The sequence below is a fragment of the Cherax quadricarinatus genome, chromosome 61, assembly GCF_038502225.1.
Source record: "Cherax quadricarinatus isolate ZL_2023a chromosome 61, ASM3850222v1, whole genome shotgun sequence".
NCBI classification, from domain to species: domain Eukaryota; kingdom Metazoa; phylum Arthropoda; class Malacostraca; order Decapoda; family Parastacidae; genus Cherax; species Cherax quadricarinatus.
Genome location: NC_091352.1, coordinates 2,673,278 through 2,695,777, shown reverse-complemented (window position 1 = coordinate 2,695,777; position 22,500 = coordinate 2,673,278). Strand labels below are relative to the sequence as shown.

At 45.2% G+C, this 22,500-nt stretch overlaps 2 protein-coding genes across 3 annotated transcripts in view; one reads left to right on the top strand and one right to left on the bottom strand.

Annotated features, from left to right (window-relative positions):
- LOC128699437 (ATPase inhibitor mai-1, mitochondrial-like) overlaps nucleotides 1-22,500 on the bottom strand; it is a 173,650-nt gene that overhangs the window by 85,869 nt on the left and 65,281 nt on the right. The window lies entirely within an intron of this gene.
- LOC128699517 (beta-1,4-glucuronyltransferase 1) overlaps nucleotides 1-22,500 on the top strand; it is a 139,708-nt gene that overhangs the window by 62,129 nt on the left and 55,079 nt on the right. Inside the window, exons 4-5 of the mRNA XM_070098130.1 lie at nucleotides 616-791; nucleotides 1,775-1,927. Coding sequence (XP_069954231.1) covers nucleotides 616-791; nucleotides 1,775-1,927 — 329 coding nt within the window. The remainder of the gene's footprint in view (nucleotides 1-615; nucleotides 792-1,774; nucleotides 1,928-22,500) is intronic.

Genomic DNA, 22,500 nt, shown 5'->3' with positions numbered 1-22,500 from the left:
AGAGAGGAGGAGGAGGAGGAGGAGGGGGGAGGAACACATTCGTACAGCATTATGATGTCAACGAGATAAAGTCAGTTGATCAAATGAAAATGCTGGCCCACAGATGGCTCCAACTTCATCCTGTTCCCTACTTGTATGTCTCAAAATAATAAAATGCTTTCAAATGAGCTGATGTAGGTAACAGTTCTTAGCTTGTCATTAAGTTAGGAATCTTTAACTTGTCAATAGCATGTCAATAAATCTAGGGATCCTTAACATAAATTTGTCAAACCCTGTGTAGAGAGAGAGAGAGAGAGAGAGAGAGAGAGAGAGAGAGAGAGAGAGAGAGAGAGAGAGAGAGAGAGAGAGAGAATACTAACAGGTCGGCTGTATGGAAAATTTTATATTGAAATAATTATACGTCATAATAAGAATAATATAATAATTATAATAATAATAATTATAATAACCACAACAATAATACTAATATTATTATTTTATTATAGTAATTATAAAAATAAATTAATTTTATAAATATTATTGTCAATTTTATTATTATTAATTTATTATTATTATTATTATTATTATTATTATTATTATTATTATTATTGATGTGAGGTGTATGTTGTGAAACAGATGCTGTCGTGGAGAGAGAGGATGCCCTACCCTCAGAACATAGTGAGGAACGTGGCCAGAAAGAACTGTGCGACGGAGTGGGTCTTCCTGGCGGACGTCGACATCATTCCCATCCCTGGCTTGTCTGACCGCCTTGCCACCTTCCTCGTCTCAAACACCGCTACCAAGTGTAAGAAGTAAGTGGTTAGTGCCGTGGGTTCTTAAGGGGCTGGTTCAAGTGATGCTCTTGGCTTACTGGCTTTGGTGAGGTAGTTGGGTTAAGTGCTCTGGTTTTACGTGGCCAGTTAAGTACTCTAGTGTTAAGTGGCCGGTTTAAAGTGTATAACTTTTAAGTGGGGTTGGCTAAGTGGTTAGTTTTAAAGTCTTTTGTGTTGCGTAGCTTAAGAGTTAAGTGTTAAGTAAGTGGCTCTTCTCCTCTCCACTTCCACCCCTGCATCCTACTCCACTTCCCTCCCTCCCCCGCTCCCTCCCTCCCTCTCTGCAGGTCGGAGCCTCCAAATCCTGAGTCGATCTTACTTAAGGCTAGCTCCAATAATGGAGTTGTTGTGTTGTGAATGAGTCTCTCTCTCTCTCTCTCTCTGTCTCTCTCTTTCTCTCTCTTTCTCTCTCTTTCTCTCTCTGTCTCTCTCTCTGTCTCTCTGTCTCTCTCTCTCTCTCTCTCTCTCTCTCTCTCTCTCTCTCTCTCTCTCTCTCTCTCTCTCTCTCTCTCTCTCTCTCTCTCTCTCTCTCTCTCTCTCTAGTTTCCCGATAATAATAATAATAATAGGTAGGCTGATATTTTGTCCTTAACAGTACAGGGAGAAAGAGAAAGAGAGAGAGAGAGAGAGAGAGAGAGAGAGAGAGAGAGAGAGTTCAGAAGATTAAGATAATGTATTCCATTTTTTCTCTTCCCTGCCACCTCCATCTTCCTCCTCTCCTCCCTGTCTGTTATTCTCCCTCCTTTCTTATTTCCCTCCTTTCCTCTTCCCCTCCTACAAGAGAGAGAGAGAGAGAGAGAGAGAGAGAGAGAGATTTACTAACCTAATCACCTGAGATTTGTATTTTTTCCTTTCATATTTACTGTACTCCGTTTCTGGTCTTCTTGTACCCAGCTTGTGCCACACGTCCGTGTACGTGGCCGGTGTTCAGCCCGGCACTAACGCATGTCTGTATGTGGCAGGTGTGCGTTCGTAGTTCCCACGTACGAGGTGGACGAGCGGTCACCGCTCCCGCACAACCGGTCAACTTTGCTTCACCTTGCTGGCAAGGGAAGAGCAAGACCCTTCCATCAGAAGGTGTTCGTGCACAACCAACACGCTACCAACTTCTCCAGGTAGGTGGTATACCCAGGTATACCCATCAGAAGGTGTTCGTGCACAACCAACACGCTACCAACTTCTCCAGGTAGGTGGTATACCCTGGTATACCCAGGTATACCCATCAGAAGGTGTTCGTGCACAACCAACACGCTACCAACTTCTCCAGGTAGGTGGTATACCCAGGTATACCCATCAGAAGGTGTTCGTGCACAACCAACACGCTACCAACTTCTCCAGGTAGGTGGTATACCCTGGTATACCCAGGTATACCCATCAGAAGGTGTTCGTGCACAACCAACACGCTACCAACTTCTCCAGGTAGGTGGTATACCCTGGTATACCCAGGTATACCCATCAGAAGGTGTTCGTGCACAACCAACACGCTACCAACTTCTCCAGGTAGGTGGTATACCCTGGTATACCCATCAGAAGGTGTTCGTGCACAACCAACACGCCAACTTCTCCAGGTAGGTGGTATATCCTGGTATACCCAGGTATACCCATCAGAAGATGTTTGTGCACAAGCAACACGCCACCAACTTCTCCAGGTGGGTGGTATACCCAGGTATACCCATCAGAAGGTGTTTGTGCACAACCAACACGCCACCAACTTCTCCAGGTAGGTGGTAGACCCTGGTATACCCAGCTATACCCATCAGAAGGTGTTTGTGCACAACCGACACGCTACCAACTTCTCCAGGTGGGTGGTATATCCTGGTATACCCAGGTATATCCTGATATACCCAGGTATACCCATCAGAAGGTGTTTGTGCACAAGCAACACACTACCAACTTCTCCAGGTAGGTGGTAGACCCTAGTATACCCAGGTATACTGTGGTACACCCAGGTATACTGGTATACCAAGGTATACTGTAATATACACAGGTAAACTGGTACATCGAGGTATACTGTGGTATACCCTGGTATATTGTGGTATGCCCTGGTATACTGTAGTATAACCACGTATACTGTGGTATAACAAGGTACAGTGTAGTATACCCAGGTATACTGTGGTATACCGAGGTATATTGTAGTAAACTGAGGTATACCCAGGTATACGGTGGTATACCAAGGTATATTGTGGGATACCCAGTTATATTGTGGCATATCGAGGCATATTGTGGTATACCGAAATATATGGTAAACTGTGGTATACGAGGTATACTGTGGTATACTCAGGTATACTCACTGAAAAAATTGTATCTTGTTGGTATACCTGGAAAAGATTATACTGATAAGCATGATTGTATACATACCAGAATGTGTATGATTACATGTGTATGTTTTGTGTATGTATGTGCTTGTGTTACTACTAATGAACTACTACTACTACTAATAATAATAATAATAATAATAATATAATTACTGTACCATCCGGTATATAATAGTTACGGGGTGAACGGCCACTTGTGTACTGGGTACCTTATTCTCTTACGTTGTTTAAGGTCATATTCCCTCCTTCGCTTCACAAGTACGTCTGAAATGGAAATATGAGCCATATTCCACAAGGTGGTTAGGGTCATACTCGCTAGTCCGATACACTAGTACGTCTGAGACGGGAATATGAGCCTTATTACACAAGGTAGCTAGGTTCATGTTCCCTTGCTCGCTGCAGTAATCTGTCCTCGTGGCGCTCTTCCCCGGAATGACATTGTGAGGCTGGTAATTGATTGTTTGCTGGTAATTGAATAGTTAGCCTGTAATGGATTGTTTGCTGGTAATTGAATAGTTAGCCTGTAATGGATTGTTTGCTGGTAATTGAATAGTTAGCCTGTAATGGATTGTTTGCTGGTAATTGAATAGTTAGCCTGTAATGGATTGTTTGCTGGTAATTGAATAGTTAGCCTGTAATGGATTGTTTGCTGGTAATTGAATAGTTAGCCTGTAATGGATTGTTTGCTGGTAATTGAATAGTTAGCCTGTAATGGATTGTTTGCTGGTAATTGAATAGTTAGCCTGTAATGGATTGTTTGCTGGTAATTGAAGTTAGCCTGTAATGGATTGTTTGCTGGTAATTGAATAGTTAGCCTGTAATTGATTGTTTGCTGGTAATTGAATAGTTAGCCTGTAATGGATTGTTTGCTGGTAATTGAATAGTTAGCCTGTAATGGATTGTTTGCTGGTAATTGAATAGTTAGCCTGTAATGGATTGTTTGCTGGTAATTGAATAGTTAGCCTGTAATTGATTGTTTGCTAGTGTTTGAATAGTTAGCTTGCAGTTGTTTGATGGGTATTGATTGTTTGCTGGTAATTGAATAGTTAGCTGGTAATTGTTTGCTGGTAATTGAATTGTTGTAATTGATCGTTTGTTGGTAGTTAACTAGTTTGCAGTTGCTTGTTTATAATTGCCTGTCTACTTGTAATGGCTTGTTTGCTTGTAATTGTTTGTAACTGCTTGTTTGCTCATTGTATGAATTGAGGGTAAAGACAGTGTTGTTGGTGTTATTCTTGTGTCACTGTTTACATGTGCTTCTTCTTGCTGTTCTTGTTTAAATAATAACAGTAATAATTATATAAATTGTTGTTACTGTAACAGTCGAGTTTTATTAACGATATAAGTAAAATTAAATCAAACCAGTATCATACATGATGGTTTATAATCATAACTATGATTTTTAAGGTGGAGGGGTAAGCCAGTGGAAGGCCTCGGTCAGATGACCAAAAACTCCAACTGGGTCACAATATGACTAAGACCCGCATCAGGAAACACTTGTCCTGTTTCCTGACAAACCTTACCTAACTTAACCTAACCTAACTTAACCTAACCTACCTAACCTAACCTAACCTAACCTAACCTAACCTAACCTAACTTAACCTAACCTAACTTAACCTAACCTACCTAACCTAACCTAACTTTACTTAACCAGTTAATTCGGCTGACAGTCACTATTAACATTTATAAATATATATATATATATATATATATATATAATATATATATAATATATATATATATATATACATATATATACATATAATATATATATATATAATATACAAATATAATATATATATATAATTATATATATATAATATATATATATATACATATATAATATATATAGATATATATATATATATATATATATATATATATATATATATATTCAGAGTATATACTCTGAGATACATAAAGATACATTGCTTAATTAAAGATAGCAAAGCATTGTACATGTCTTAATCATCACGTGTAGATAATAATAATAATATCTTTATTTCTACATATACAAGGTATACAGACCATAACTGACATCAGTGGCATACTGCTATATAGAAAAACCCTTGTTATGTAGAGCATTTCCTGCAAATTAGGTCAGTTTGTCCCAGGATGCGACCCACACCAGACCACTAACACCCAGGACAGCAGGTGTCTTAAGGAAACACGTCCTAATGTTTCCACCCGTACCGGGGATCGAACCACGGGCCCTCAGCGTGTGAAGCGATAGCTTTGCCTATCAGCCCAGACCAGAGACTAAGAGAAAGCGAAAGAGTAAGAAAGAAAGAAAGAGAGAGAGCGTGAATTCCAAGTTTAGTGAAGAGTTGTGGCTGTGCTGGGAGTTTGGCTAGGTTGTCTCCAGAGAAAATGAGTTCTGGATCGAGGTTAGGCTGGCAAATAACGTTCATACCTAATTTATTTTACTATTATTACTTTACAGTTATTATTATTATTATTATTATTATTATTATTATTATTATTATTATTATTATTACTATGTAAGAATTATTATTACATAAGAATTATTATTATAATTGACACGTACACATACACACCAGGAGCTGGGACTCGACCCCCGCAGTCACATATAGAGGAGTACACACACATACAAATGGGAGTAATTCAGATATATATATTTCTGTTTGCTGATGATGTTTAGCTAATGAGGAAGATAAAAACAGGTGAGTACAAGGAAAGGCTCCGAAAGGCATCTGGTCTAATTTCGAGAGTGGTCAGATAAGTGGTTGCTTGAATTCAACCCCGGTAAGTGCAAGGCCATGAAGATTGGGGAAGGAGCAAGAAGACTGGAAGCGGGGTATAGATAGGTGGACAGAGGCTGTGGGCTTCATTCGAACTATAAGACCTAGGGGTGAGCATAGCGCCCAGTATACCACCAGAGGCTCACGTCAGCCGAATAACCTCTGTACCAGTACTCGTCTGGGAAATCTTAGAGTAGCCAAATCCATCTTTGAGTACGCAGCACCAGTATGGAACCCGCACCTGCAGGAACATGTAAAGACACTGGAGAATGTACAGAAGTATGCAACAAGACTTGTTCCTAAGCTAGGTGCATGAGCTACGAGAAAAAGGTAACGAAATTGAGCTTAGCGACATTGGAGGACAAGAACTAGGGGAGACATAATAACAACATACAAAATACTCATGGAAATTGATAAGGTAGAGGGATAGGCTATTTGATAGGCGAGAAACGGGCACTTTTGGATACTGCTGGTGTCAGTGTCTTTAAAAATAAAATATCAAAACACTGTTTCACAAGTAGGTTATCACAGGCACATTATCTCTAGTACTCAGTTCCTCATACCACATCTGTATACTCAAGGAATATATTGAATGTATATTTTGTATGCTTACAAACACTTAAACCATAATTTTGCCTGAGGGACAGAATAATTGACCTGTAAATGGTTGATCAGGCCTTGATCCACCGTGAAGCTTGGTCACAGACCGGGCTGCGGGGGCGTTGACCCCCCGTAACCATCTCCAGGTATAATAATTTATTACATAATGTAACACTGAACATCTTCTAACACTTAATATTTTTACAGAAGTTTTGCTTAAACATTGAAATATAATCCAGGGAATTTTATCTGGCATAGTTACCCTTCTTTATCACTCATAAATCACAATTACTCTGCTGGTAAATACATTTATTACCATGGAAGATGTAATCAGTAGCACCCTCGCGTGAGTACACTTTATTACTGCATAAGCGGCCAGCTGGACAGGAACTCGATTGGTAGCGCACTCAGCTCACACACTGAGGTCCAGGGGTCGATCCTCGGTACGGGTAGAAACCTTAGGATGTGTTTCCGTAGGACACCTGGTGTCCCTGTTCACCCATCAGTAAAATGGGTACCTGGGTGTTAGTGGACTGGTGTGGGTCGCATCCTTGCGGGAAATGCTCTGCATAACAAGCGACTTTCTATACAGTAGTATGTCATTGATGTCAGCTATGGTCTGCATACCTTGTACATGTACTTGTAGTAAATAAAGATTATTATTATCATTATTGTTACTGTGGCGGTCAACCCTTGGGGCCCTCAGCAGGGACATGCCACTCAACCAGCATTACGCCTCACTCTTCTCCATAATTAACTTTTTTGCTTCCCCTAAACGCTTGAAAGGTATTATAAGTGAGTTGGAATGCCTGGTAGTAGCGTTTAATGTTCTGCAGTAGCAGTGGGTTTGAAAAGGGTAGTGTGGGTGTTGATTGAGGTGTGTATGTCGTGGTGTTACGCTCGCTGAGTGCGGTGGGTGGCCCACACAGGCTAGCCTCCCCGGCGCCTTCACACAACTCCACCCCAGATTTTAGTGACGTTAACGCTGTTATATTGACCATTTACTTCTCTTAATTTACCTCTAAAGGCCATATATAATTTTTCTTAGGCCTCTTCGTTTATTTTTTGGTTTTAGATTTACTAATTTTCTTCTTAATATTCCCTAATCAACTTATTTTTGGTTTTGTAAAATATGTATAACCAGGAACGTCCCATAAATAAGTTTAGGCACAGGTATACACAGGTACAATTATACATAGTGTAAATGACCCAGGATAGCCCTTGTAACACTACCTATCTGGAGTCTACCTGCAGGGTATTTCAGGGGGTCAGCGCCCCCGCGGCCCGGTCCACGACTATTATTATAATTATGGGAGAGCACTAAACCCGTAGGATTATACAATGCATGTGGGGGGATGGAAGGTATTCAGGGTCAATTCAGGGAACTGGAGCACAGATCCAATTCCCTAGTTCAAGAGCCCCTCACCACCGTCAAGGAACCTCCCTTGAGGGGGGTCCACGACTAGACTTCACGGTGGATCAGGACCTGATCAACCAGGCTGTTACTGCTGGCTGCACGTAGTAGTGTTGTATCGTAGTATTGTTCTTTTTATAATTTAAGACCATAAAAATGGAGAAACACAGGATATATACGCTGAGAGGTATATTCCTGACAGCAGGATATATACGCTGAGAGGTATACTGCTGACAGCAGGATAATAGACAGATTAATCTCGATTTTATAATAATAATAATAATAATAATAATATAATATCTTTATTTCTACAAGTACATGTACAAGGTATACAGACCATAGCTGACATCAGTGACATACTACTATATAGAAAGTCCCTAATTTCGGGCAATTAGGTCAGTTTTGTCCCAGGATGCAACCCACACCGGTCAGCTAACACCCAGATACCCATTTTAATACTGATGGGTGAACAGGGACAGCAGGTGTCTTATGGAAACACGTCCCTAATGTTTTCCTGCCGTACCGGAGATTCGATCTCCGGACCTGAGTGTGTGAGCTGAGTGCGCTGGTGGTCGAGCTGCGGGACACACTATTTTAGGTATTAAAGCATTCATGTCTGGTGGTGACCAGGTTACGAGCGGTCTTAATGACCCTCGTATAGTCGATAGGCTTGAAACTCCACTGACCAGCAGGTCTATTGGCCTATATATAATAATAATAGCAATAATAATAACAATAGCATTAATAATAGTAATAGTAATAATAATAATAATAATAGCAATAATAAGAAAAATGAAAAACAACAAACGCTGCAGCTATTATTATTATTATTATTATTATTATTATGATTATTATTATTGTTGTTGTTAAAGTTGAGTCTCATTCAGTATGCAATATTTGTGAAATACATATAAGTATAGGTGGAGGGAAGATTATGGTGGCGGGGAAAAACTGGTCAGTGTCAGGTTAGATCAGTCACAGTTGCAACTTGGCGAGGAAATTTTAATTGTATATATGCGAGGCGGGGAACACGGTAATTTGTTTTAACTTTTACGTAATTCAGATAAGATGTTAAGTAAAGTTTTTGGAAATGATATAGAAGAGATCTTTAGTAACTTTGGATTAAGTTTAAAGTTGTGAGAGATATTTGGGGAAATTCTATCCTGGCGGCGGGGGATAAATTCTAGGGAATTTTGGAGCAGATTTTCCCCTGGATGAGACGCCAGCGTAAGATAATGGCTTTAGGGATTTTTCTGAAGTTTATAGTGAGAAAACGTGTGTTTGAAGACGCTCTAACTCCTGTAAAATATTGCAGAGGAATCTTGAAGACTGTCGGGAATTTTATCCTCGTGAAAATGTCCTCCTCAACATTTGTCACGTTTTCAAAGAGGTTAAATACTTTTGGAACATCAGAGTATTTTTATGATATTTACATTTTTTCCTTTCCATTCCGTAGGTATATTAATTTCTCTTTGGTTTGTTAATATATTTTATATTTTTTTATTAAAAGAAAATCATAATTTTAGTTTATATCTGTTATTTATATCTGTCGTTATTCCAGCAATTTGAATATTATCTGGTATTTTCCCCATACAGAAAGAATGCTCTGGAATTTTAAATAATGAGCATAAACAATATTTCTAGCAGAGGAACGTGGACTATGAGAGAATGAACCATTTCAGAAGACTTTGGAGAGTGTTGCTGCTACATAGTTGGCAACCTTGGTGTTCCAATAATATCTGGTATCATGGCGGCATGAAGAGTGAGGTGATGACAGCAGAGCTCCTCACCTTCACCCTCATGTCTGTCCAACTGCTGCTTTTATCGGTGCTAAGCTTCTTGCAGCTCCATCTCTCACTTTAAAGACTGCGCTACCAGGAGGTGTAGCCGGCCATAACGCTTTATAAGGCACTGAATGCGGCCGCTCAACCTTCTTTCTGCTTCATATTTTTTCGACGTTTTGCTGGATTTAATTTAAGTTTGAAAGTTGAAGGCTTATCTACTACACGATGATTAGCTGCCACTGACCTCAACCACCAGTCAAGGACACTTTAATAATTGATATGGGGATTAAAATAGCTAATTGTATGTGTTGTGAGATGCTCACCTGTCAGTGTATGTATACTGAGATATACTCCTTTCAGTGTATATACACTGAGATACACTTCTCATTGTGCACTGATACGCGTCTCTAAGTGTATATACACCACGAGATACACTCCTCTCACTGCATATCCACTAAAAATACATATCTCCCAATGTATATACACGTAAAGACGTAAACCTCTGATTATATATACATTGAGAAACACATCACATTGTATATACACCAAGAGATACACACCTCTTATTGTATATACACTAAAAATACATATCTCCCAGTGTATGTACATCAACAGATACACACCTATCAGTGTATATAATTTAGTTGAGTATTGTGTAGTGCCGAGAGTGCGGCCTCACAGACATCAACTCAGTTTTCATCCTCGAGTGAATGTACTCTGCTGACCCAGTCAAGTCCTGGATAAAAATAAAAAAAAAAGTTTAAACCTGGACAATGAAGACGAAAAAACAATAAATTAAATTACGGGAATTGAACAGCGAATCACCAGGCGTCAAGTGGTGATATTAAAAAATCTTAACGTTATAATTTCAACATTATATATATATATATATATATATATATATATATATATATATATATATATATATTTTTTTTTTTTTATTATCACACCGGCCGATTCCCACCAAGGCAGGGTGGCCCGAAAAAGAAAAACTTTCACCATCATTCACTCCATCACTGTCTTGCCAGAAGGGTGCTTTACACTACAGTTTTTAAACTGCAACATTAACACCCCTCCTTCAGAGTGCAGGCACTGTACTTCCCATCTCCAGGACTCAAGTCCGGCCTGCCGGTTTCCCTGAATCCCTTCATAAATGTTACTTTGCTCACACTCCAACAGCACGTCAAGTATTAAAAACCATTTGTCTCCATTCACTCCTATCAAACACGCTCACGCATGCCTGCTGGAAGTCCAAGCCCCTCGCACACAAAACCTCCTTTACCCCCTCCCTCCAACCCTTCCTAGGCCGACCCCTACCCCGCCTTCCTTCCACTACAGACTGATACACTCTTGAAGTCATTCTGTTTCGCTCCATTCTCTCTACATGTCCGAACCACCTCAACAACCCTTCCTCAGCCCTCTGGACAACAGTTTTGGTAATCCCGCACCTCCTCCTAACTTCCAAACTACGAATTCTCTGCATTATATTCACACCACACATTGCCCTCAGACATGACATCTCCACTGCCTCCAGCCTTCTCCTCGCTGCAACATTCATCACCCACGCTTCACACCCATATAAGAGCGTTGGTAAAACTATACTCTCATACATTCCCCTCTTTGCCTCCAAGGACAAAGTTCTTTGTCTCCACAGACTCCTAAGTGCACCACTCACTCTTTTTCCCTCATCAATTCTATGATTCACCTCATCTTTCATAGACCCATCCGCTGACACGTCCACTCCCAAATATCTGAATACGTTCACCTCCTCCATACTCTCTCCCTCCAATCTGATATTCAATCTTTCATCACCTAATCTTTTTGTTATCCTCATAACCTTACTCTTTCCTGTATTCACCTTTAATTTTCTTCTTTTGCACACCCTACCAAATTCATCCACCAATCTCTGCAACTTCTCTTCAGAATCTCCCAAGAGCACAGTGTCATCAGCAAAGAGCAGCTGTGACAACTCCCACTTTGTGTGTGATTCTTTATCTTTTAACTCCACGCCTCTTGCCAAGACCCTCGCATTTACTTCTCTTACAACCCCATCTATAAATATATTAAACAACCACGGTGACATCACACATCCTTGTCTAAGGCCTACTTTTACTGGGAAAAAATTTCCCTCTTTCCTACATACTCTAACTTGAGCCTCACTATCCTCGTAAAAACTCTTCACTGCTTTCAGTAACCTACCTCCTACACCATACACTTGCAACATCTGCCACATTGCCCCCCTATCCACCCTGTCATACGCCTTTTCCAAATCCATAAATGCCACAAAGACCTCTTTAGCCTTATCTAAATACTGTTCACTTATATGTTTCACTGTAAACACCTGGTCCACACACCCCCTACCTTTCCTAAAGCCTCCTTGTTCATCTGCTATCCTATTCTCCGTCTTACTCTTAATTCTTTCAATTATAACTCTACCATACACTTTACCAGGTACACTCAACAGACTTATCCCCCTATAATTTTTGCACTCTCTTTTATCCCCTTTGCCTTTATACAAAGGAACTATGCATGCTCTCTGCCAATCCCTAGGTACCTTACCCTCTTCCATACATTTATTAAATAATTGCACCAACCACTCCAAAACTATATCCCCACCTACTTTTAACATTTCTATCTTTATCCCATCAATCCCGGGTGCCTTACCCCCTTTCATTTTACCTACTGCCTCACGAACTTCCCCCACACTCACAACTGGCTCTTCCTCACTCCTACAAGATGTTATTCCTCCTTGCCCTATACACGAAATCACAGCTTCCCTATCTTCATCAACATTTAACAATTCCTCAAAATATTCCTTCCATCTTCCCAATACCTCTAACTCTCCATTTAATAACTCTCCTCTCCTATTTTTAACTGACAAATCCATTTGTTCTCTAGGCTTTCTTAACTTGTTAATCTCACTCCAAAACTTTTTCTTATTTTCAACAAAATTTGTTGATAACATCTCACCCACTCTCTCATTTGCTCTCTTTTTACATTGCTTCACCACTCTCTTAACTTCTCTCTTTTTCTCCATATACTCTTCCCTCCTTGCATCACTTCTACTTTGTAAAAACTTCTCATATGCTAACTTTTTCTCCCTTACTACTCTCTTTACATCATCATTCCACCAATCGCTCCTCTTCCCTCCTGCACCCACTTTCCTGTAACCACAAACTTCTGCTGAACACTCTAACACTACATTTTTAAACCTACCCCATACCTCTTCGACCCCATTGCCTATGCTCTCATTAGCCCATCTATCCTCCAATAGCTGTTTATATCTTACCCTAACTGCCTCCTCTTTTAGTTTATAAACCTTCACCTCTCTCTTCCCTGATGCTTCTATTCTCCTTGTATCCCATCTACCTTTTACTCTCAGTGTAGCTACAACTAGAAAGTGATCTGATATATCTGTGGCCCCTCTATAAACATGTACATCCTGAAGTCTACTCAACAGTCTTTTATCTACCAATACATAATCCAACAAACTACTGTCATTTCGCCCTACATCATATCGTGTATACTTATTTATCCTCTTTTTCTTAAAATATGTATTACCTATAACTAAACCCCTTTCTATACAAAGTTCAATCAAAGGGCTCCCATTATCATTTACACCTGGCACCCCAAACTTACCTACCACACCCTCTCTAAAAGTTTCTCCTACTTTAGCATTCAGATCCCCCACCACAATTACTCTCTCACTTGGTTCAAAGGCTCCTATACATTCACTTAACATCTCCCAAAATCTCTCTCTCTCCTCTGCATTCCTCTCTTCTCCAGGTGCATACACGCTTATTATGACCCACTTCTCGCATCCAACCTTTACTTTAATCCACATAATTCTTGAATTTACACATTCATATTCTCTTTTCTCCTTCCATAACTGATCATTTAACATTACTGCTACCCCTTCCTTTGCTCTAACTCTCTCAGATACTCCAGATTTAATCCCATTTATTTCCCCCCACTGAAACTCTCCTACCCCCTTCAGCTTTGTTTCGCTTAGGGCCAGGACATCCATATATATATATATATAATATATATATATATATATAATATATATATATATATATATTTATAAAAACTTTCTTGTTGATTCGGAAATCCTTGGATTGGTGTGTGTGTGTGTGTGTGTGTGTGTGTGTGTGTGTGTGTGTGTGTGTGTGTGTGTGTGTGTGTGTGTGTGTGTGTGTGTGTGTGTGTGTGTGTGTGGCGAGTCCTTAGAGGCGTAACACATTAAAGTTTATTGTGTGTGAAAGGAATGCAGTAAACGCGGTTTTAATGGGTTTGTAATGTATGTTGAATGTGTTGTCTGCTCTGAGAGAGAAGTGAAGAGTGAGGATTTTGAATTGAAAAGTATGGTTAAAACAGCGACTTCTTGGAGCCTAGCTAGCGGAGTCTCTCTCTCTCTCTCTCTCTCTCTCTCTCTCTCTCTCTCTCTCTCTCTCTCTCTCTCTCCATACATAGCTTTAAGACGAGGTATGATAAAGTTCATGGAGCAGGGAGAGAGAGGACCTAGTAGCGATAAGTGAACAGGCAGGGCCAGGAGCTGAATCTCGGCCCCTTCAACCACAAATAGGTGAGTACAGAAAGAGAGAGAGAGAGAGGAAATGAAAGGTTGGAAAATGAGATATTGTGGTGAGAGGATTATGCCATCAGAAAGTTGATGGAGGAAGACCAGAGAGGGAAGACTGCTGACAGTGTTAGAGCGTCCTGGTGAGTGAGGGAGGGTGCGAGTGATGGTGTGGGGGAGGGTGCGAGTGATGGTGTGGGGGAGGGTGCGAGTGATGGTGTGGGGGGAGGGTGCGAGTGATGGTGTGGGGGAGGGTGCGAGTGATGGTGTGGGGGAGGGTGCGAGTGATGGTGTGGGGGAGGGTGCGAGTGATGGTGTGGGGGAGGGTGCGAGTGATGGTGTGGGGGAGGGTGCGAGTGATGGTGTGAGGGAGGGTGCGAGTGATGGTGTGGGGAGGGTGCGAGTGATGGTGTGGGGGAGGGTGTGAGTGATGGTGTGGGGGAGGGTGCGAGTGATGGTGTGGGGGAGGGTGCGAGTGATGGTGTGAGGGAGGGTGCGAGTGATGGTGTGGGGGAGGGTGCGAGTGATGGTGTGAGGGAGGGTGCGAGTGATGGTGTGAGGGAGGGTGCGAGTGATGGTGTGAGGGAGGGTGCGAGTGATGGTGTGAGGGAGGGTGCGAGTGATGGTGTGGGGGAGGGTGCGAGTGATGGTGTGGGGGAGGGTGCGAGTGATGGTGTGGGGGAGGGTGCGAGTGATGGTGTGGGGGAGGGTGCGAGTGATGGTGTGGGGGAGGGTGCGAGTGTTGGTGTGGGGGAGGGTGCGATTGATGGTGTGGGGGAGGGTGCGAGTGATGGTGTGAGGGGAGGGTGCGAGTGATGGTGTGGGGGAGGGTGCGAGTGATGGTGTGGGGGAGGGTGTGAGTGATGGTGTGGGGGAGGGTGCGAGTGATGGTGTGGGGGAGGGTGCGAGTGATGGTGTGGGGGAGGGTGCGAGTGATGGTGTGAGGGAGGGTGCGAGTGATGGTGTGGGGGAGGGTGCGAATGGTGTGAGGGAGGGTGCGAGTGATGGTGTGAGGGAGGGTGCAAATGATGGTGTGAGGGAGGGTGCGAGTGATGGTGTGAGGGAGGGTGTGAGTGATGGTGTGGGGGAGGGTGCGAGTGATGGTGTGGGGGAGGGTGCGAGTGATGGTGTGGGGGAGGGTGCGAGTGATGGTGTGGGGGAGGATGCGAGTGATGGTGTGGGGGAGGGTGCGAGTGATGGTGTGGGGGAGGGTGCGAGTGATGGTGTGGGGGAGGGTGCGAGTGATGGTGTGAGGGAGGGTGCGAGTGATGGTGTGGGGGAGGGTGCGAGTGATGGTGTGAGTGATGGTGTGAGGGAGGGTGTGAGTGATGGTGTGAGTGCGAGTGATGGTGTGAGGGAGGGTGCGAGTGATGGTGTGAGGGAGGGTGCGAGTGATGGTGTGGGGGAGGGTGCGAGTGATGGTGTGTGGGAGGGTGCGAGTGATGGTGTGAGGGAGGGTGTGAGTGATGGTGTGAGGGAGGGTGCGAGTGATGGTGTGGGGGGAGGGTGCGAGTGGTGTGGGGGAGGGTGCGAGTGATGGTGTGGGGGAGGGTGCGAGTGATGGTGTGGGGGAGGGTGCGAGTGGTGTGGGGGAGGGTGCGAGTGATGGTGTGGGGGAGGGTGCGAGTGGTGTGGGGGAGGGTGCGAGTGATGGTGTGAGGGAGGGTGCGAGTGATGGTGTGGGGGAGGGTGCGAGTGATGGTGTGGGGGAGGGTGCGAGTGATGGTGTGGGGGAGGGTGCGTGTGGTGTGGGGGAGGGTGCGAGTGATGGTGTGGGGGAGGGTGCGAGTGGTGTGGGGGAGAGGGTGCGAGCGATGTTGTGGGGGAGGGTGCGAGTGATGGTGTGGGGGAGGGTGCGAGTGATGGAGTGGGGGAGGGTGCGAGTGATGGTGTGGGGGAGGGTGCGAGTGATGGTGTGGGGGAGGGTGCGAGTGATGGTGTGGGGGAGGGTGCGAGTGATGGTGTGGGGGAAGGTGCGAGTGGTGTGGGGGAGGGTGCGAGTGATGGTGGGGGGGTGGGTGCGAGTGGTGTGGGGGAGGGTGCGAGTGATGGTGTGAGGGAGGGTGCGAGTGATGGTGTGGGGGAGGGTGCGAGTGATGGTGTGGGGGAGGGTGCGAGTGATGGTGTGAGGGAGGGTGTGAGTGCGAGTGAGAGGGAGGGTGCGAGTGATGGTGTATGGGAGGGTGCGAGTGATGGTGAGGGAGGGTGCGAGTGATGGTGTGAGGGAGGGTGCGAGTGATGGTGTGAGGGAGGGTGCGAGTGATGGTGTGAGGGAGGGTGCGAGTGATGGTGTGAGGGAGGGTGCGAGTGATGGTGTGGGGGAGGGTGCGAGTGATGGTGTGGGGGAGGGTGCGAGTGATGGTGTGGGGGAGGGTGCGAATGGTGTGAGGGAGGGTGCGAGTGATGGTGTGAGTGAGAGTGATGGTGTGAGGGAGGGTGCGAGTGATGGTGTGAGGGAGGGTGCGAGTGATGGTGTGGGGGAGGGTGCTAGTGATGGTGTGTGGGAGGGTGCGAGTGATGGTGTGAGGGAGGGTGTGAGTGAGTGGGTGGGTGCGAGTGATGGTGTAGGGGAGGGTGCGAGTGATGGTGTGAGGGAGGGTGCGAGTGGTGTGAGGGAGGGTGCGAGTGATGGTGTGAGGGAGGGTGCGAGTGATGGTGTGAGTGCGAGTGATGGTGTGAGGGAGGGTGCGAGTGGTGTGAGTGCGAGTGGTGGTGTGAGGAAGGGTGCGAGTGATGGTGTGAGGGAGGGTGCGAGTGATGGTGTGAGGGGGTGCGAGTGATGGTGTGAGGGAGGGTGCAAATGATGGTGTGAGGGAGGGTGTGAGGGAGTGGTCATGGAGGGTGAGAGTGATGGTGTGAGGGAGTGGTGATGGAGGGTGCGAGTGATGGTGTGAGGGAGTGGTCATGGAGGGTGCTAGTGATGGTGTGTGAGTGGTGAGGGAGGGTGCGAGTGATGGTGTGTGAGAGTGGTGAGGGAGGGTGCGAGTGATGGTGTGTGAGAGTGGTGAGAGAGGGTGCGAGTGATGGTGAGAGTGCTAGGGAGAGGAAATGATCTCGATAAGATTGCATATTAGGAAAGAAGTAATGATGGGTGTTTGAGGGAGAGTGGCAGGGAAGGAAGGAGGGAGAGTGGCAGGGAGGGAAGGAGGGAGAGTGGCAGGGAGGGAAGGAGGGAGAGTGGCAGGGAGGGAAGGAGGGGAGAGCCATGGAAGGATGTATAGAAGTGTCTAGAGATGAATTACGAAGAGCCAAAAAGAAATCCCCTGCATGCGGAGCTCTCACTTTCACCTTGCAAACATATCCTTCCGCCCACACAATGTGTGTGTACTCACCTAATTGTGGTTGCAGGGGTCGAGTCATAGCTCCTGGCCCCCACCTCTTCACTGGTCGCTACTAGGTCCACTCTCTCCCTGCTCAGTGAGATTCATCATACGTCTTCTCAAAGCTGTGTATGGATCCTGCATCAACTACATCACCCTCCATATTGTTCCACTTCCTGACAATTCTATGACTAAAAAAATACTTCCTAACATCCCTGTGACTCATATAAGTCTTCAGCTTCCAATTGTGACCCCTTGTTGCTGTGTCACATCTCTGAAACATCCTGTCCAGGTCCACCCTGTCAATTCCTCTCAATATTTTATGTCATTATCATGTTCTTCCTATCCCTCCTGTCTTGCAGTGTCGTCAGGTCGATTTCCCTTCACCTCTCATTGTAAAACATGTCCCTTAACTCCGGGACTAGTCTTGTTGCAAACTTTGCACTTTCTCTATTTTCTTTACGTACTTATGAGTGAGAGGGGTTGGATTTGAGTGGGACTTGCATATGACTGGATAGGGTTAACGGAGCTTATTTCTTTTGTGGCATTGAAAATTGGTTGGGCAAATATTTTGTTACTGGGATGGATTGTAAAGGACCTACCTAGTATGGGCCAACAGGCCTGCTGCAGTGTTCCTCCTTTCTTATGTTCTTATGTACTTTACCAGATGTGAGTTCCAAACTGGTTTTGCGTACTCCAAAATGGGCCTGACGTACACAGTTATACAGTCTTGAACGTTTCCTTATTGATATGTCGGAACGCTATTCTTAGGTTTGCCAGGCGCCAATATACTGCAGCAGTTATTTGGTTGATGTGCGACTCAGATATGCTATATTATACTCACCCCAAGGTCCTTTTCCTTGAGCGAGGTTTGTAGTCTTTGACCCTCTTGCCTGTACTCTCTCTGCGGTCTTTGCCTTTCCCCAATCTTCATGACTGCACTTGATGGGGTTAAACTCCAAGAGTCAGTTGCTGGACCAGGCTTGCAGCCTTTCCAGATCCCTTTGTAGTCCTGCCTGATCCTTATCCGACTGAATTCTCAACATTAGCTTCACAACGTCTGCAAACAGGGACAATTGTGAGTCCATCCCTTCCGTCACGTCATTCACTTGTATAAAAAAAACAGCACTAGTCCTAGGACTGACTCCAGTGGAACCCCGCTCGTCACAGGCGGCCACTCTGACACTTCGTCACGTACCATGACTTGTTGTTGCCTCCCTGTCAGGTATTCTCTGATCCATTGCAGTACCTTTCTTGTTATATATACCAGCTCCTGGCATATATATATGTGTCGAGAGCTTTCTTGCAGTCAAAAAAAAATGTAATCTACTCATCCCTCTCTCTGTCTCTCTTGTCTTACTTCTGTCACCTTGTAATAAAACTCCAGTAGGTTTGTGACACAGGGTTTCCTTTCCCTGAAACCGTGCTGGTTGTGTATAAGCGTGTTCCTTTCTAGGTGCTCCACCACTCTTCTGACAATCTTCTCCATGATTTTGCATACTGTACATGTCAGTGACACTAGTCTGTAGTTTAATGCCATGTGTCTGTCTCCTTTCTTAAAAATTGGGACTACATTTGCTGTCTTCCACACTTGATGTAGTTGCCCTGCTTTGACAGATGCGTTGAAGAGTGTTGTTAGTGGTACACATAGCACCTCTGCTCCCTCTCTCAGGACCAACGGAGAGATGTCCGGTCCCACCACATCTTCACCTCCTCCTCTGTTGTATGTAGTGTATCCAGCACTTGTTGGTGTACCCTTCCATTTTGGTTTGTTGTGCACTCACCTAATTGTAGTTGCAGGGATCGAAGCATAGCTCATGGCTGTGTGTGTGTGTGTGTGTGTGTGTGTGTGTGTGTGTGTGTAATGATTTAGTACGAACAACTCACTTAAAACAAAATTACACTTAACTGAAAACGAACATATATGTAAAAAACAAAAACTTCTTTAAATAAAACACGGTTTAGAACATAAAATAAAACACGGCTTAGAACGAAATAAAACACGGCTTAAAAATAAAATAAAACACGGTTTAGAAAATAAAATAAAACACGGCTTAGAAAATAAAATAAAACACGGCTTAGAAAATAAAATAAAACACGGCTTAGAAAATAAAATAAAACACGGCTTAGAAAATAAAATAAAACACGGCTTAGAAAATAAAATAAAACACGGCTTAGAACATAAAATAAAACACGGGTTAGAACAAAATAAAACACGGTTTAGAACAAAATAAAACACGGTTTAGAACAAAATAAAACACGGTTTAGAACATAAAATAAAACACGGCTTAGAACGAAATAAAACACGGCTTAAAAATAAAATAAAACACGGTTTAGAGCATAAAATAAAACGGCTTAGAAAATAAAATAAAACACGGCTTAGAAAATAAAATAAAACACGGCTTAGAAAATAAAATAAAACACGGCTTAGAAAATAAAATAAAACACGGCTTAGAAAATAAAATAAAACACGGCTTAGAACATAAAATAAAACATAGAACAAAATAAAACACGGCTTAGAAAATAAAATAAAACACGGCTTAGAACAAAAGAAAACACGGGTTAGAACAAAATAAAACACGGTTTAGAACATAAAATAAAACACGGGTTAGAACAAAATAAAACACGGTTTAGAACAAAATAAAACACGGTTTAGAACAAAATAAAACACGGTTTAGAACAAAATAAAACACGGTTTAGAACAAAATAAAACACGGTTTAGAACAAAATAAAACACGGTTTAGAACAAAATAAAACACGGTTTAGAACATAAAATAAAACACGGTTTAGAACAAAATAAAACACGGTTTAGAACAAAATAAAACACGGGTTAGAACAAAATAAAACACGGTTTAGAACAAAATAAAACACGGTTTAGAACATAAAATAAAACACGGTTTAGAACAAAATAAAACACGGTTTAGAACAAAATAAAACACGGTTTAGAACATAAAATAAAACACGGTTTAGAACAAAATAAAACACTGTTTAGAACATAAAACACGGTTTACAACATACAGTAAAGGTTTAATATAGAAGCAGTGAGAGAAAAGTCAAGGTAGAAAACTGAAGCATTGTGATTATTGTATGAACTTGTGGAGGGGGAAGCAGAGATGGAGGGGGGGGGGAAGCAGAGATGGAGGGGGGGAGGGGGGGAAGCAGAGATGGAGGGGGGAGGGGGAAGCAGAGATGGAGGGGGGGGGAAGCAGAGATGGAGGGGGGGGGGAAGCAGAGATGGAGGGGGAAGCAGAGATGGAGGGGGGGAAGCAGAGATGGAGGGGGGGGAAGCAGAGATGGAGGGGGGAGGGGGGAGCAGAGATGGAGGGGGGGAGGGGGAAGCAGACATGGAGGAGGGAGGGGGGAAGCAGACATGGAGGGGGGGAGGGGGAAGCAGAGATGGAGGGGGGGAGGGGGAAGCAGAGATGGAGGGGGAAGCAGAGATGGAGGGGGGAGGGGGAAACAGAGATGAAGGGGGGAGGGGGCAGCAGAGATGGAGGGGGGAGGGGGAAGCAGAGATGGAGGGGGGAGGGGGGAAGCAGAGATGGAGGGGGGGGAGGGGGAAGCAGAGATGGAGGGGGGGAGGGGGAAGCAGAGATGGAGGGGGGAGGGGGAAGCAGAGATGGAGGGGGGAGGGGGAAGCAGAGATGGAGGGGGAGAGGGGGAAGCAGAGATGGAGGGGGGAGGGGGAAGCAGAGATGGAGGGGGGAGGGGGGAAGCAGAGATGGAGGGGGAAGCAGAGATGGGAGGGGGAAGCAGAGATGGAGGGGGGGGAAGCAGAGATGGAGGGGGGGGAAGCAGAGATGGAGGGGGGAGGGGGAAGCAGAGATGGAGGGGGGAGGGGGAAGCAGAGATGGAGGCAGAGATGGAGGGGGGGAAGCAGAGATGGAGGGGGGGAGGGGGAAGCAGACAGCAGACATGGAGGGGGGGAGGGGGAAGCAGAGATGGAGGGGGGGAGGGGGAAGCAGAGATGGAGGGGGGAGGGGGAAGCAGAGATGGAGGGGGAGGGGGGAAGCAGAGATGGAGGGGGGGAGGGGGAAGCAGAGATGAGAGGGGGAAGCAGAGATGGAGGGGGGGAGGGGGGAAGCAGAGATGGAGGGGGGGAGGGGGAAGCAGAGATGAGATGGAGGGGGGAGGGGGAAGCAGAGATGGAGGGGGGGGGAGGGGAGATGGAGGGGGGGAAGCAGAGATGGAGGCAGAGATGGAGGGGGGGAGGGGGAAGCAGAGATGGAGGGGGAAGCAGAGATGGAGGGGGGGAAGCAGAGATGGAGGGGGGGGAAGCAGAGATGGAGGGGGGGAAGCAGAGATGGAGGGGGGAGGGGGAAGCAGATGGAGGGGGGAGGGGGAAGCAGGGCAGAGATGGAGGGGGGAGGGAGAAGCAGAGATGGAGGGGGGAGGGGGAAGCAGAGATGGAGGGGGGAGAAGCAGAGATGGAGAGGGGGAAGCAGAGATGGAGGGGGGGAAGCAGAGATGGAAGGGGGAAGCAGACATGGAGGGGGGAGGGGGAAGAGATGGAGGGGGGGGGCAGGATGGAGGGGGGGAAGCAGAGATGGAGGGGGGAGGGAGATGGAGAGGGGAAGCAGAGATGGAGGGGGGAGGGGGGAGGGGGGGAAGCAGAGATGGAGGGGGGGAAGCAGAGGGAGAGGGGGAAGCAGAGATGGAGGGGGGCAGAGATGGAGAAGCAGAGATGGAGGGGGGGGGAGATGGGGGGGGAAGCAGAGATGGAGGGGGGAGGGGGAAGCAGACATGGAGGGGGGAGGGGGGAAGCAGAGATGGAGGGGGGAGGGGGAAGCAGAGATGGAGGGGGGAGGGGGAAGCAGAGATGGAGGGGGGAGGGGGAAGCAGAGATGGAGGGGGGAGGGGGAAGCAGAGATGGAGGGGGAGGGGGAAGCAGAGATGGAGGGATGGAGGGGGGGA